This window comes from Pelophylax lessonae (genome assembly GCF_965119305.1).
Source record: "Pelophylax lessonae genome assembly, chromosome: 10".
NCBI classification, from domain to species: Eukaryota; Metazoa; Chordata; class Amphibia; order Anura; family Ranidae; genus Pelophylax; species Pelophylax lessonae.
This window is the reverse complement of record NC_138777.1, coordinates 50,739,519-50,755,102: the sequence shown is the minus strand read 5'-3', so window position 1 is coordinate 50,755,102 and position 15,584 is coordinate 50,739,519. Positions and strand designations below refer to the sequence as shown.

The 15,584-nt window shown below is 42.4% G+C and overlaps 1 protein-coding gene across 3 annotated transcripts in view; it reads left to right on the top strand.

The window, feature by feature from the left end:
* The first annotated feature begins 360 nt into the window (after positions 1-360).
* SYT9 (synaptotagmin 9) overlaps positions 361-15,584 on the top strand; it is a 304,507-nt gene continuing 289,283 nt past the window's right edge. For all 3 annotated transcript variants that reach the window (XR_014225801.1, XM_082270207.1, XM_082270206.1), the window contains exon 1: positions 361-1,562. Coding sequence is in view for 2 of the 3 variants with exons in the window: in XM_082270207.1 (XP_082126333.1) it covers positions 1,415-1,562 (148 nt within the window). In the remaining variant the exon portion in view is untranslated. The remainder of the gene's footprint in view (positions 1,563-15,584) is intronic.

Below are 15,584 nucleotides of genomic sequence, written 5' to 3'. Positions count from 1 at the left end.
TGATTTTTTACATGTGTTTTTAGGCTTTAAAAAAGGGTAAACATTTTTTTTTCATAAGGGATCCTTTTTCTAAAATTACATTAGGCTCAGTTCACAAAGCTAACACACCAGGATAAGGAGTTATTTTCAATGGCAGTTGACATTACAGTCACATTCTTGAAAATAAAGATCCTAATCCTTGTGTGAAAGCCCTGTGAGTTAAGCTTATTTTATATTATGATTCCAGGTTAGCAGAGTTCTTCCCTAAGAGCAAATGCAAACTGGTACTGAATAGCGGGAGCATTGTAGAGGCAGGCAGCTCGTAGAGCTATATAGCATGCTCCACACCCCTCCTCCCATCCACATCAGTCTTTGTAAGAGCTCAGCATCAGAAACACATCCTGAAAACTAGCTTCTATCACACAGAGAGCGCAGGGAGTCGGAGAATGGCAGTGCTGAAGGCTGTTAATTCCATCCACACCAAACCTCCAGCTACAGGCAATGCAAAACTTGGAGAGGAGACCATAAGGAGCAGCTCAGAAGTCTAGAGAGACTTTCCTTTATTTCAGTTTGCATGTAAGAGAGTATCAGGTTCTTGACTCCTCTCCCTTGTTTGTTGTATGTAGCTTATGAACTCACATTAAAGGATTTTCGGTAAATCTGCTACAGAGAGAAGGAGAGAGCGAGAGAAAGGGAGGGAGGGGATGAGCAGAGAAAGCGGTACTTTCTTAGTCTTCGTCTTGGCAGCCTGAGAGGTGGAGCTGGTCCCTTCTGCAAAGTAAGGAAGGTGAGCTCTGAGATAGCAGCTCGTATTCATAGAAAGGCAGGCAGATCCCTCTGGGTGTGAGCTGGGCTTGGTCCAGCTGGGTAGGTAGGCCAAAGGATACACATTGGACATGACCTCTAAAGAGTTTAGGTGGCTGGTGGTCAGTTGAGTGCTACTGTCGAGTGGGAAGTGAGCTCACCCAATTAGCTTTAGAGAGTTGGGTATGATTTTTTTAGGCAAGTGTGATTTTCGGGGTTTCAAGAGTGAGGAGCTCATTTGACTATGTTATTAGAGATTTAGAGATAAGGATGTTAACAGTCAAGGTATTTTGGAGAAGAACATCTTGAGTTTCGAGGACCAGTTGAAGAGTTTGCTGTAGAGTTTCCTTTAGTCAACTCTTTAGTTCAGTTGGGAGTAGTTCTTGGAGGTGTTATCGGTAAAGAGTTCAGTCAGCTGCCATCAACTGGGAGTTCGACTAGGTGTGAGCTCCTGGGAATACCGTGGGTGTGCGCTGTGTGTTCAGTGACAGTGAACTGTGCCTCAGCCCCTCGCTACGCAGCCACATCAAAAGCTGCAACTTGCCCTCTCTGCCGTCTTGGGTGGGGAGGGGTGGGGAGAGGTCCAGCAGAGCAACCCAAGCTCCCGGCTTCACAAGGATGGTGGTAGGAAATGCCTGGAGACAGGGAGCAGGAGATCTGTATGAAAGCGCTCACACTGGTGGCAGACCTGTGCTATAGTGGCATTGTGGAGAACGAGAACTGCCTGGATTTCATCTACTACCAGAGAGAAAGGAGCCGACCGCGCTACACTGAAACAGGTACAGTCAGAAAAGTATCTCTCTTATCATCTATTAGCATGCATTCACATTGCTACCTTGAAATGAATTGCCTGCCTTTGTCTTTCTCTTTTGGTCATGATACAGTCTGTAGACTTGAAACTAACATTAGGCAGCCTGTTGCTGTTATAGACTTAGTCCCAGGATATCCTTCAGGGTGTGCCTGCTCTGGATTGATGGGACTTGCAGTTCCACCATATCTGGACAGTCAAGCTCTGTACAGTGTCCTTTACATATACCAAAAATTATGTAGTATATAAATTTGCCCAAATAGTCTGTTCAATGTATATCCAGTTGCGCCAACTCTTGCACTACATTCTAAGGCCAGGTTCACATGTTGCGTTATTGCATGTGCCTCTTTTTTTTTTTTTTTTTTACACGCATTTTTGTGCATCCCGTTAGGCAGCCCGTGTAAAATGAATGAGCTAGAAATGCATCGCAGTGTTTCAGAAACCGGATCAATGCACCCCAATGCACATCAGTGCATTGACGTTCATAGTGCACTTCCATTGGCAAGGTACGCTGGGGTGCCATGCTGAATGAATGGCACCGCATCACACCAATGCAAGTAAAGTGTGTTACTATACGGCAGGGATCCTCAAACTACGGCCCTCCAGCTGTTGCCAGACTACACGTTCCATGAGGCATTGTAAAACTCTGACATTCACAGACATGACTAGGCATGATGGGAATTGTAGTTCCTGAACAACTGGAGGGCCATAGTTTGAAGACCCCTGCATACGCTAACACGCACAAATGTGTGCTTTACAGCAATGCAATAATATGAACCGGGCCTTAAGGAGATTGTACAATCAGATTATAACATTTGTGGTCAGACTGATAAGGGAGTGAAAAAAGCAGTGATTATATTAAAGGCATAGTAACGTATAAGAACCAGTTAGTTGCCTATATGGATTGGGCTGCTATGGATTTTTGCATATTTCTTAATACATTCTTAATGCATATTTCTTAATACATATTTCTTAATATATATATATATATATATATTTATATTATATTATATTATATTTCTATTATTTTATATTTCTTTTTAATAGATTTAAAATATGGTACATTACTCTACTGCTACAACCTAAGATTTAACCTTTGAGATTTTTGATTAGGATAGATTTTGAAGGTAGCCTACCTACTTGAACCACTTGGAGTCATATGTCCATTAAAGAGACACTACAGCTACAAATGGCATGCTAGAACCAGTGCATTATAAAAACTAGATTCAGTTGTTTCCTTTTTGATTTTATTCCACTAGTCTATGACTACAAGTTCCAGCATGCACTCCCAGCTACGGACTGGGCTTGCTAGTACATGTAGATCCACAACAGTTGGAGAACAGCAGGTGCTGGGATTTGCTATAACCTATTGTATGGATTGGACAGAAACAGGTTTGTTCTGTAAAGCAAGTGTGGTGCCGGACATCAGTCAATCAGAATTCATTTTTCGCTGATCTGATTTCACTTCAGCTTATTGGATGTTGTGGATCTCAGCGTGTTACACTTCAACCTCTTTGCACAGCATTATTGAGTGGAAAACCTGTAAATGAAGTTGCTGTGGTGCCACAAAATGAAGCGACAAGATCCAACATGCATTAATAGTTTCTAGTTCAGTCTTGCTGCTCCTTGCAGTTCCACAGCCTCTAAATAACTGCAGCTGTAGAAAAAAATACAAATACAGAGACTCTAGTGTGTTGAAGTCATAAAAATATTCTTATCATGATATTATTGCATTTTCTTAGTATATTCATGCTGTTACAATTATTTGTATTATATTTATAGAGGTTTAACTGAGAATATAAAAGTGATATATTTTTATGGCATTCGTACTTGCAGTTGATTAGTAATTTGAGTTAAAAATGAACACCAGGATAAGCAAATGTTATTAAAAAAATGTTTATATATAAATATATATATATATATATATATATATATATATATATATATATATATATATACAGTATAGCGTGCATGTTCTTGCATGAATCTTGGTGTGCTTTGTGTAATTCTTCCAGATTTGTGCAGAAATCCAGTATAAAACGTTACCACTTTGCAGGAGCTTCCTGTAATAAAGACCACTCAATGCTGCTCCCTCTCCTTGTGCAGCGTGACTGGTCTTGTCTCCGCCCCCTACTGTAGTTTTCTGCAGGCAGGCTGTAGTGGGAGGGGCCTGTTGGGTCCCTCCCACAGCTCTGCTACCTGCACAGGCTATACACCGATCAGCTATAACATATTGACCACCCACCTTATATGGAATAGCTCCCCATTTTGCTGCCAAAACAGCCCAGAGCCATCACGGCATGGATGCCACTTGACCTCCTAAAGGTATGCTGTGGTATCTGGCACTACCCTGCCAATAGCAGATCCAAGTCCTGTAAGTTGCGAGGTGGGGCCTCCATGGATCGTACTTGTTTTTCCAGCACCTCCTACAGATGCTTGATTGGATTAAGATCTTAAGAATTTGGAGATTAAGTCAACACCTCAAACTCGTTGTTATGTTCCTCAAACCATTCTTGAACCATTTTTGCAGTGTGGCAGGGTGCATTATCCTGCTAAAAGAGGCCAGTGCCATTAGGGAATACCGGTTGTATAAAGGGGTGTACTAATGGCTCGTACACACGCATCGATAGTTGGCTGTGATTTTCGGCTTGTTAGTATGATGCTTTCGATAACCGACTCCGACTTTTCGGCCGAATAAAATCTGGTGTGCAGGCTATAAAATTTTTGTTGGCCGTCAACACAACGGCCGATTTTCCGTGTCAGTCAGTACAGATTTCGGCAGACAAAAATCTGATGAGCAAGACTGGGCATGCTCAGAGAAGAAAAAACACACGGAAAGTAAACTAGCACATGACATCACTTCTGAAGTTGATTTTTGTTGGCCGAGAAAATTTGTGTGCAGTCTAGGCACATTCCAACCAACAAAACACAACTCTGGACAAAAGTCGGACGATCGGTCGGCCGATAATCGTTGCGTGTGTACGAGGCATTAGTCACCAACAATGTTTAGGCTCCATGCACGCCTGAGCGTATCACTTTCAGGTGTTTTTGGGGCTCTTTTGAGGCGTTTTTAGTCATTTTTTTGCAGGTGTTTGGAGGCAGGCATTGACATCTAACAAAAATGTCTATAATCTGCCAAAAAAGAAGCTCATGTACTTTTTTGAGCTTCAGGCATTTTGCTTCAAGCGATAAAACGCTCGGATGTGAACAGGGGCCATTGAAATGAATGGCATTTTGCTTGTTGGGCGTTTTGAGACCTCAGAGATAAGCGTTATATGAATTGAAATAAGCTCAGCTGTGAACAGGGCCAAAGGTAGGTGATACGTGTCAAGTAGCATTCGCACGAATGGCATGACTCAAGGTTTCCCAACAGCACAAAGCATCACACTGCCTCTGCCAACTTGCCTTCTTCCCATTCTGTATCCTGGTACCATCTCTTCCCCAGGTAAGCGACGCACACACAGCCGGCCATCCACGTGATGAGAAAAAAAAGGGGTTTTATCAGACCAGGCCACCTTCTTCTATTACCTTGGGATTATGTTCTGATGCTCATGTGCCCGTTGTAAGCATTTTTGGCTGTGTACTCAGGTTAGCATGGGCACCCTGACCAGTCTGTGGCTACTCAGCCTCATACACAACCAACTGCCATGAAAAATTTTTTCTGCTTTCAATACATCAACTTTATGGACAACATGTTTATTTGCTGTCTTATAAATCCTACTGACTTTCAGATGCCATTGTAACGAGATCATTAATGTTATTAACGTTACCTGTCAGTGATCATAATGTTATGGCTGATCAGTGTATACAGCTCAGTGATAATGTAACTGGTACATTTTTAAGGTAATACCTGGGTTTCCAAAGGCTTTTGAGACACACAAAATGGGCTTATATTCTTTGTGGTCATTGAGTATATTTAAATAAATGTTTTTGTGCCTAGAGTTCAGCTTTAAAGGGCTTCTTCACCCAAAAATGTATATTTCATTTGTAGGTGGGGTCTGGTAGAGTAAAGCCTCGTACACACGCAACGATTGTTGGCCGACTGATCGGCCATCTTTTGTCCAGTGTTGTTGTGTTGGTTGAAATGTGCCTAGACTGCACACAAATTTTATCTGCCAACAAAAACCAACTTCAGAAGTGATGTCATGTGCTGGTTAACTTTCCGTGTGTTTTTTCTTCTCTGAGCATGCCCAGTCTTGCTCATCTGATTTTTGTCTGCCGAAATCTGTACTGACTGACGAACAATTGGCCGTTCTGTTGACGGGCAACAAAAATTTTATAGCATGCACACCAGATTTTGTTCGGCCGAAAAGTCGCAGTCGGTTGTCGGAAGCATCATACTAACAAGCCGACAATCGGCCGATCGGACGTTGGCCGAAAATTCACGGCCAACAATCGTTGCGTGTGTACGAGGCTTAACTCTCTGGCATCTTGTAATACTCTAAAGACTTCAATGAAAATAGGTCGCCACTACAGTTTCCAGTTGTGTCCCTGCCCTCCATGGAGTCTCCTTCAACTACAAATGGGGGGTCTCAAGTCTGTTCTGCTATATCCTCCATAATATAAAATGCATTTACAATCCAGGAGATACTTGGGTTGATTTACTAAAACTGGAGAGTGCAAAATCTGATGCAGCTGTGCATGGTAGCCAATCAGCTTCTAACTTCAGCTTGTTCAATTAGGCTTTGACAAAAAACTTGAAAAACTGGTTTCTATGAAGATCTGCACCGGGATTTTGCACTCTACCATTCTAGTAAATCACCCCCATTGTATATCTGCCAAAATTATTATTCCCCCCAACTGGTAGGGCTGTTACAGTGTACAATATACAGCTTTCCCCCCAACCCCCCATTTACCTTACAGACCGTCACAGTGTTTACATTGGAAGTACATACATCTCATAAGATCAGCACTGAAAGTTGCTGTAGTAAGCCTGCTGTCATTGTCTACTATGCAGCAGCTTTCAATTCCAATCAAAAAAAGCATTTCTTAAAAAAAAAAAAAAAAACTCTGGCTGCAAAACTTACCTGCTCCCTGGTTCTGTCCTATACAGTAATTCCTTTTCACCACTAGATGTCATCAGTCTTCTAGGTTAAATAACACCTGTCATTATTTAACCCACTTTCTGTGAGTGATGGGCATCGTGGACCGGCTCCCCAGGAGGGTGCCACTTCTGTGATCCACGCTCACTGTATAATGATGCCGAGAATGGTGCTGGTGGTGGCACCTGAAGTGGCGGAATCATAGACATTTGTTTGTGGTACCCATAGGAGCTATAACCCAAAAAAGGGACTGAGATTAATGCTGCATTCACACTTTCGCGTAGCAGGAGCTAACATTCCCTCTCGTGGTTTTGGTTGGCTGATTTGCACGCGATTTTGCATGTTGCAGATAGAACAGTCCATTCACTTCATGGGCTGCCCTATGCGAGTCACCCGAAAAGAAGCTCAAGCTCCTTTATGGTGCAAGAGAAGCCCATTTTTAAAACTTGCATTTGACCGCGATCGCATGCGGTTTGGGAGCCCAGGCAGAATCGTCATGTTAATTATTGCAGTATGCATGTTACGTCTATTGGTGACATTCTTTAATAACACCCCAAATGCAATGTGATTCTGCCACGATCGTTGCGTAACGTGATTACGTGGTGATCGGTGCAAAACACAATGTGTTACGCTTGTCACTTAAAAAAGGGGCAAGCGCTTCCTTTTTGGGAGAGAAACGTGCATAGGGCAGCTCATGAATCGAATAGGCTGTTCTATGTGTGACACGTGAAATTGTGTGCAAATAACTCAACCAAAATCCCAGTCAAAAGTCGCAAGATGTGAACGGGGTCTTAAAGTGATTGTAAAGGTTCATTTTGTTTTGCATAATAGCAAAGATGTTATTCTTACCTGCTCTGTGCAAGGGCTTTGCACAGAGCAGCCCCCGATCCTCCTCTCCTGGGGTGTCCCGGCGCTCCTGGCTCCTCCTCTTTATCAGGTGCCCCCACGGAGAGCCGCTTTTCATGGGGGCACACGTCTGGGCGGGCTCACGAGTTCAGCTGCTGCATCTATTGACACAGACAGCATTACTTGGCCCTGCCCCCGGCTCCCGTGTCATTGGTTTTGATTGACAGCAGCGGGAGCCAATAGCTCCTGCTGCTATCAATCTATCCGATGAGGACCCGAGACAGCGGCTGGAGCCGCTGGACTTGTCGCTGGAATGATTGGGTTCAGGTAATAAGGGGGGGGGGGTCTGGGGGGCAGCTGCAGCACCAAAGGTTTTTGACTCTAATGCATAGAATGCATTAGGGTGAAAAACCTTGAGACTGTACAACTCTACAACTCTATGACTTTTTAATACAAAAAATGCTGATCACAGAGCAATAATGTAAAGCAGAGCATACAATTATTAGAGGCAAAGATTGCTACAAATGAAAAGAAATAAATGACTCAACTTCCACCTTAATTATTATTATTATTATTTTTCCTCATTATAAAATCCTTTGGACCCTGCAAACACTTAGCACTATACTAGGCTTTTATTAGAACAGCATGCATTTTTAATGTTAACGATGTTAAAAGACAAAAATGAAAGCAGCTCTTTATTCATTAACAAATCATTAAATATATTTATTTTAATGCAAGCAACGTGGGAACCTGACTTTGTCATGGTCACCCTTTTGCACTCGCTGTACAGCAGAGCTCCAATAAGAAGAGAAGAAGTCAGTCAGTTATCCTGCAGTGCTAACAAGGGACATGCTGATAGAAGGAGAAAGTATAGTGACAGAGAGATGAGTTAATCGCTTAGCTGCTTCTTCTTTCACTGTCCAGTCACAGGATCTGTAAGTGTAACTGAACTGCAGCAAAAAAAAATTAGATCTCTTGCCCTGCAAGATAGTGTGTTGTATGGCAGAGCTGTGAAAACCTCAAGACTAGATGGACAGAGACAGGAATCCTTTGGCGGGTAATACAGCCCCCATATATGTATTTTATCTGTGTATTTACAATAGTTTTTAGCCTGCAGGCGGCATCCAATGGGGTAATAGAAGGAGACTGAAGCCTTATTTTAAACTACGATTACTATTTAAACCTGATCTATGTAATAAGAAAATATTGCCTAAATACAAGAGTCATGTGGATTATTTCTTGAATGTGTATGTGCTTTGTGTATTTCTTCCAGATCTGTGCAATAATCCAGAGTGAGACTTTACAGGAACTTTACAAGAGCTTCCTGTAATAAAGACCGGTCACTGTTTCTCTCTCTTCTTGTGCAGGGTGACTGGTCTTGTCTCCGCCCCCTCCTAAAGTTTTCTACAGGCAGCCTATAGTGGGTGGAGCCTTCTGGGTTTCTTCTATGATTCTGCTCTCTACACAGGCTATGTACAGCACAGTGATGATGTCACAAAGTAATATTTGGATTTACAAAAGCATTTGGTGCACAAGAATTGGATATGCTTATGTCATGCTTACCCCTAATGCAGGGGGTCAGAGACTTTAACTAGCACCTGTGTTCTTCACCTATAGCAGCCCCCTTTCTCATAGGGCAAGCAGGCCTACCGGTACTTGATTGTCCCAAGGACTTATACACAATTCTATAGTGCCTGGCTACCATGCCAGGACTGACACAAACTGAGCAAAGAAGACAGGTACTTACCATTGGCAGACAGGCAGAGTGGTTTAATGACAGTCCAAAAGGCAGGCAGGGTTCCGAGAATAGTCAATATCCGATCCCAGGTCATACACTAGGAAATCCAATCTAGCAGAGCAGCAGGGCAGACAAACAGGAAGCCTGATCAGTTATTGCACACTCTACCACAAGCATGAGACTGCAAGCTTGGCTGGCATATATCAGGTTTGGTCTCCACCCAGTCTGGCCATATCCAGTGCCATCTTAAGAGTATTAAATGCCCCCAGGCAATGCAGTGCACTGGGGCCCTGCCTGCACAATCACCCATGAGAATAAAAATGCAAATTATGGATAAGGCTATATTTATAGGTACAGCAGTGCCAGAGTAATGCCAGCTTCCAAGTTCAGCGGCTGGGTCCAGTGAACACACACACAGACGGGAGTCAGACTCGACTGTCCTGTGTATACCTGTTCCTGTGGAGGCAGACAGGCATTCCTGCAGTTGTGGACTCCCCCTCCATGGCCCAAGTGGCCTGACAGCAGCGCAGGGCCGACGGGCGCTTGCCACCTGCTAAGTTTGGCGGCAGGATGCACACGGGAATCGGGACTAATGCTTGGCTGGGGCTGGGTAGGTAGGGCCCCCCGGCAAGTGAGGCCCCCGGGCAACTGCCCAGCATGCCCATTCGGTAAGATGGCCCTGGCCATATCAATTACCTTGCAGTTGGACAGACAGACAAGGAGAATGCCACAGCCAAAACCAGGATGCTAGAATGAGAGGCAGGAGCGCTAGATGCTCCTGGGAGCTTATATCCTTTGCGGCTATTTAGGAATATATTTAAGTAAAAGTTTTAGTGCCTGGAAATCTGCTTTAAAGTGAGCAGCTTCACTTTGAGCTGCCATACAGATCAGCAAATCTAATGTGATATGTAACATCACCTCTAGTAAGCTGCAATATTACATATTTATTTTTGAGTGTCGATACATTTTAACCTAAATAGGCTCAATGTCAGTGCTGGCAAGTTACTTATCATTGCTCCCCATGCCCCAAAGTACTGTTTTTTTTTTTTTTCGGATGGCTGAGCAGAGAAGTAGGGTAAAAAAAAGGGAAGCTGATCATGTGCTTCCGTTAGTGTCAGAATTGAAGTGAACCTTTTGCTTTTCCCTGAGTGGGCAAAGCATAGGTTTGCTTTGAGACTGCTCTTTTTTCAATTCTACGGCCAGCCTTTCAGTAGGATGGCTCCCAACTGTCCCTGATTTTGAGGGACTGTCTCTGATTTGGAAAAAAAGTCCCTCTGTCTCTATTTCCTCCTCATTTGTCCCTCATTTTGGTCTGATATATATAGTTGTATATAGATGCACTTGTGGGTTTAACTAATCATTTTTTTTTTTTTGTATAATTCTCATTTTAATGGGGCTGGGCAGGGTGTGTGTCCTATGCCTACATACTTTTGCTAAGGAGGTTTGGTAGCAATCATAGGGCTCATTATTAGCCAGTACACTCCTCTTTTAAGTATAGTAGGGAGTGTTTTAGTTTTCCTGGTCCTCTAAGCTGGGCAGAAAAATTGTTTCTCACAGTGCTTTGCCATCTCAGGGCTCCTGTTTTGCACATTAACTAATTGTTTGTTTGTGTTGCTGGATAATCCATGCATATTTGAAATGAGAAAAAAAATCCTTTCGCAAATCTGCAAGTCTAAGCTACAAAGTGTATGAATTCATATTACTGGGGCCTGTTTAGAAATTTAACACAGAGGAGCAGGAGACTTAAACAATTATTAAAGTAATACATGTTACACTCACTTGCTCTGTGCAGTGGTAATGGTATGCACCGAGTGGCCCTGATCCTCCTCTCCTGGGGTCCACCAGCGATTTTGCCTCCTCCTCTTCTCTGTGTGCATCCAAAGGAAGTTGTCTCCTATGGGGAGGGGGGGGGGGCATGTGCAGGCTTACTTCTGTGCCTCTATAAACACACACATCATGCCCCCCCTCCCCCCCCCGCTCTCTGCCTACAAGATTCAATTGACAGCAGCAGGATGCAATGGCTCCCGCTGCTCTCAGTGAGTCCTGTGAGAGAGGAGAGAGCTGCTGCAGAGGGGCACAGCACTGGAACAAGTGATGACTCCTTTAGGGGATGAGCGTTACAAATACTGGAACATTTTTTACCTTAAAGTGGTTGTAAACCTGAAAAGAAAATAATGAAGCCTTCTACCTGGCACAGTAAAGGATCACAAGTCATCTGTGCCCAATCTTGCCAGGAACAGTTAATTTAGCACTGAGACATCTTCTCTGCTTTCTTGCTGGGTTAAAAGCCTACACATGAGAAAAGAATTGTGTCCCCACACCCCCACTGCTGTGATTGACATATGACGGATTTCTCTTATGCACAAGCAAGAGAGCAGGGGGAGTGTATCCAGCATTCCAGCAGCAGCAAGCTCTCCTAGGATTGGCTGCTCCACGCTTCAGCATGATTGGGCACACTGAAGTCACGTGGTGCCTTCCCCCTATTCTGATTAGATGGTATTGGAGCCCACAAAGGGAAAGAAATGGGAGAAATGGGACTTTGCGATACCTTCGAAATGTGAAAAAAATAAACAAAATATAAAATTGCATGTTTATTGAGAATATCATTAAAATAACCCCTTAGTCCCATAAAGCCTTGGGTAATAGTATACTACATACACAGTATGACAAAGTGAAGATAAAAAATATGTTACATCATATCATAACATTTCATCACTGATGATGATGGAAGAATGGCGTGAAAACACGATGATGTCTTTTACACATATTCAGAGCGCTGATGCGTTTCAACCAATTTGGCCTTCCTCAGGGGAATGGCAGTCTTAAAGAATCACTAGGATATACATAAAGTTCAGTATGGCAAACAGATAGCCAAAATATCATAAATTTAGAGTACAATCATGTGAAGGTGATAAGATGCACTCACATAATTCATACCACAACCAAAAACATATTATGCTGGAGGTATACAGAGACATGGGGCAGTGCTGTACAGAAGGTGTAGACATGTGTCCAAAGCACAAGGGATCTACTAGGATCAGCCTATATATTGAAAAACATACTATTTAGAGACACAAAAAACAACTGTAAGAAACACGTAAAAAATAAATATAAAGGGTTAATTATAGCTTAGCTGTCTCTGTGAACCTCCAGCATAATATGTTTTTGTTTGTAGTATGTATTATGGAAGTGCATGTTATCATCTTCATATGATAATTTGGCTATTTTCTGTTTGCCATACTGACCTTTATGTATAGCCAAGTTATCCTTTAAGACTGCCATCCCCCTGAAGAAGACGTAATTGGTCGAAACGTGCCAGGTTTCTGGATATGTGTAAAGGACATCATCATTTTTTCACACCATTCTTCCATCATCATCAGTGATGAAATTGTAAAAAATTTTATGATAAGATGTAACATATTTTTTATCTTCAATTTGTGATACTGTGTATGCAGCATACTATTCCCCAAAGCTTTATGGGGCTACAGGGTTATTTTTAATAATATTCTCAATAAATATGTGATTTTATATTTTGTTTATTTTTTTCACACTTTGAGGTTATCACAGCCCCATTTCTCCCCTTTATCCCTTTTGTGAGTTCCAATATTTATACTAGGGACTGATACTAAAGTAGTCTGGTATACAGCTACACAAGAGATATATCCAACTCTGATTGTAAGATACTCGCACGGGGGCGTGGTCAGATGATGTGGATTTGCGCCATCCTGCTGTCATCCAGGAAGTCCTTTCTTATGTCCACACGTGAGGCTAAGCTGTGTGACTCTTCTTGCCAGGGGGGGGGGGGGGTGTAGAGATGGGAGGGGAGTCCTGTGACATCACGACTCTGCCTCCGAAGCTCCAGTATTGAGTTGAGACCCGTCCACCCATGTCTGATATTGACAGGGCTCATACAGGCGCAGGGAAAAATAATTTGAAGGGAAAGATACATACATTTAATTTAGAGATGTGGGTACATACTATGGTGCCTTTGGTTTATTTTTCATGCCTTATGGGTTTACAATCACTTTAATGCAGGAAATGCATTAAGGTAAAAAAATGTTTCCCCTTTAGAACCACTATAAATATTTGTTTGATTTTTATAATGGTTATTGAGGTCATTATGGATCACAGTGACGAGAAAATGAGATGGAGCAGGATTGAAATGTTTTATTGAACAAAACTAATTTCTATGTGGGAGCCATGGCTTCGTTATCTCACTGGTAGCAGCTAATGGTGTCTGGGGCATCGGGATTTTGGGGACGCGGGGTCCTACTAATTCTCTTCCTACTACTTTTTCCCTTTCTTCTCTCTTGCTATTCCATCTTGTTTCTATCTCTCTGACCTTATGGATGTGTACCGTTAGCCCATTTGAATTTTCTCACATCCGACACCTACATGTGATTACATGAGTAGCACTGGGGCTGGGATACGGCAGTGGGCTGACTGGCTTTTTATTACTTCCCACATTTTTTAGCCCCTGTTACTCACTGTATTATGATGCCCGCATTCCTAAGGCTTGTTTTTGTTAGGTATTGTTCTGTTACCGGTTGAACTCCTTATAGATTTCTCACTCTCCTTAGACTATGGTACGTTGTGCCTGCCTACACAGCGAGAGTCTTTTTCCTACTTTAATATTTTGTAATTGCAGTAGGACAATTGTGACTGTTATGCATATGTTAACGGTATTTCTTTCTGTACCTTTGATGTTTTTTTTTTATTATTCTCTTTCGTAAAAATTTCAATAAAAACCATTGAAAACAAAACAAATTTCTAACAATTTTTCATTTGGTAATGCCCATTCATTCCAAATTTGATTGTGAAACGCAAACAAAACTTTGAACTATTTTCAAATGACATTTGTCAAACCATTGAATGTACTGAGAATTTGCGCACAAATTTTTGTACCAATTTTTATACAAATTTTTATTTGAAAATCTACTAGTGTATAGCCAGCTTTACATACAGTATGGCTGGAATTGTGGGGTCTGACAATTTTGCTGTATTTTTTTTACTGAATACAAAGAAAGTTCAGCAAACACATAATTATAATTTAGCAGGGCTGCTCTGACAACTCTGACCCAGCTCTCAGATAGCTCTCTTGTTTTTCTCACACTGTAGGTACTTAGAACTTAACTCCAAAAAACCACCTAAATAAAGTTTACCCACCCAGCTCTGTTTAATCCCCCAATAATATTTTTTAGCACAATTAAACAATATCTTCCATTTACCTGATTCAACTGACATGCTGGATACCGAGTATTCTTTCTTTCTTCACTGCAGAGTGGAAGGGTCCTTCTTCAATCATCTATGTCCCTTTGTGGTGATTTGGGCACTTCTCATTGGCTTGACAGGGTCCTCACATGGTCCTAAAGACTCAAGTGACAATGTGATGGTGTCATAATATGGGTGGCAACAAGACCTGTTTGTGTTAGGCTTAGACTGCAATGTAGAAAGAGGTGTCGTGTAGAGTCATGTAACAGTGAGTGAGCAAACAAGGCTTTGTAGAGCTTTCTTTTTAAATTTGCAAAAGAGTGGTTGGGAAGAAATTTTAACAATTGCTCAGAGATGGGCTTTCAGGTAGTCTGGCCATGCAGTCTGATGTTGATCTATCAACAACTTTGTAGTGTGAGGGCCTGCCTTGTTGGAAGCAAATAGAATAGAAGGTTTGAGTAGTCTTTCATATAACGTAATTGGGGTAAATCCATGATTGCTAGTGTGACATGGTCTTAAAGTTCAATCTGTACAATCTTCTTTAGATCTACCGACAACTACTGTATGTAGTACAAAGACTGGCCTAACTAAATAGAATTTGAAGAGATAGTCTAAGTAAGTCCTCCTATTCAGTGGTGTTCCTAGGGGGAGGATGGGGAAACCACCCTTGGTACAGCCAATTAGAGGGTGCCCTGGTGCAGTAGCCAGTGACATGCAGATTGGCAGCGATGTGCAGGGTGCTGTGTTTCGACACCTGAGACTGAACTGTCAGACAGAGAGATCTCTACCCAACAGTAGAAGTCCAATGTAGTCCCAACTGATGGGTAGAGAGGCAGCACCTCAGGAACATGCTCAGGTATGTAAGCAGCTAAACACCATTGCTGGGGTTGGAGGTTGTATTCTTACAGTATGCTACCGACCACCAATTCTAGGGGGATGGTGGCGGGGAGGGGGGGGTGGTGGGGTTACTGCATTGTTACAGCCTGTTGCAACCATACTCATAGAACACCCTCCACCAGTCAATTCAGATCCCATCCCCAGTGTTGTAATTAACTATGATGTATGTGTGGCAGATGTTAACAAAAATTATTCACCCCGGGTGCAGATTTCATAAGTACGCCACCTCTTCTATTGACCACTGTTTTAAATGTAAAGG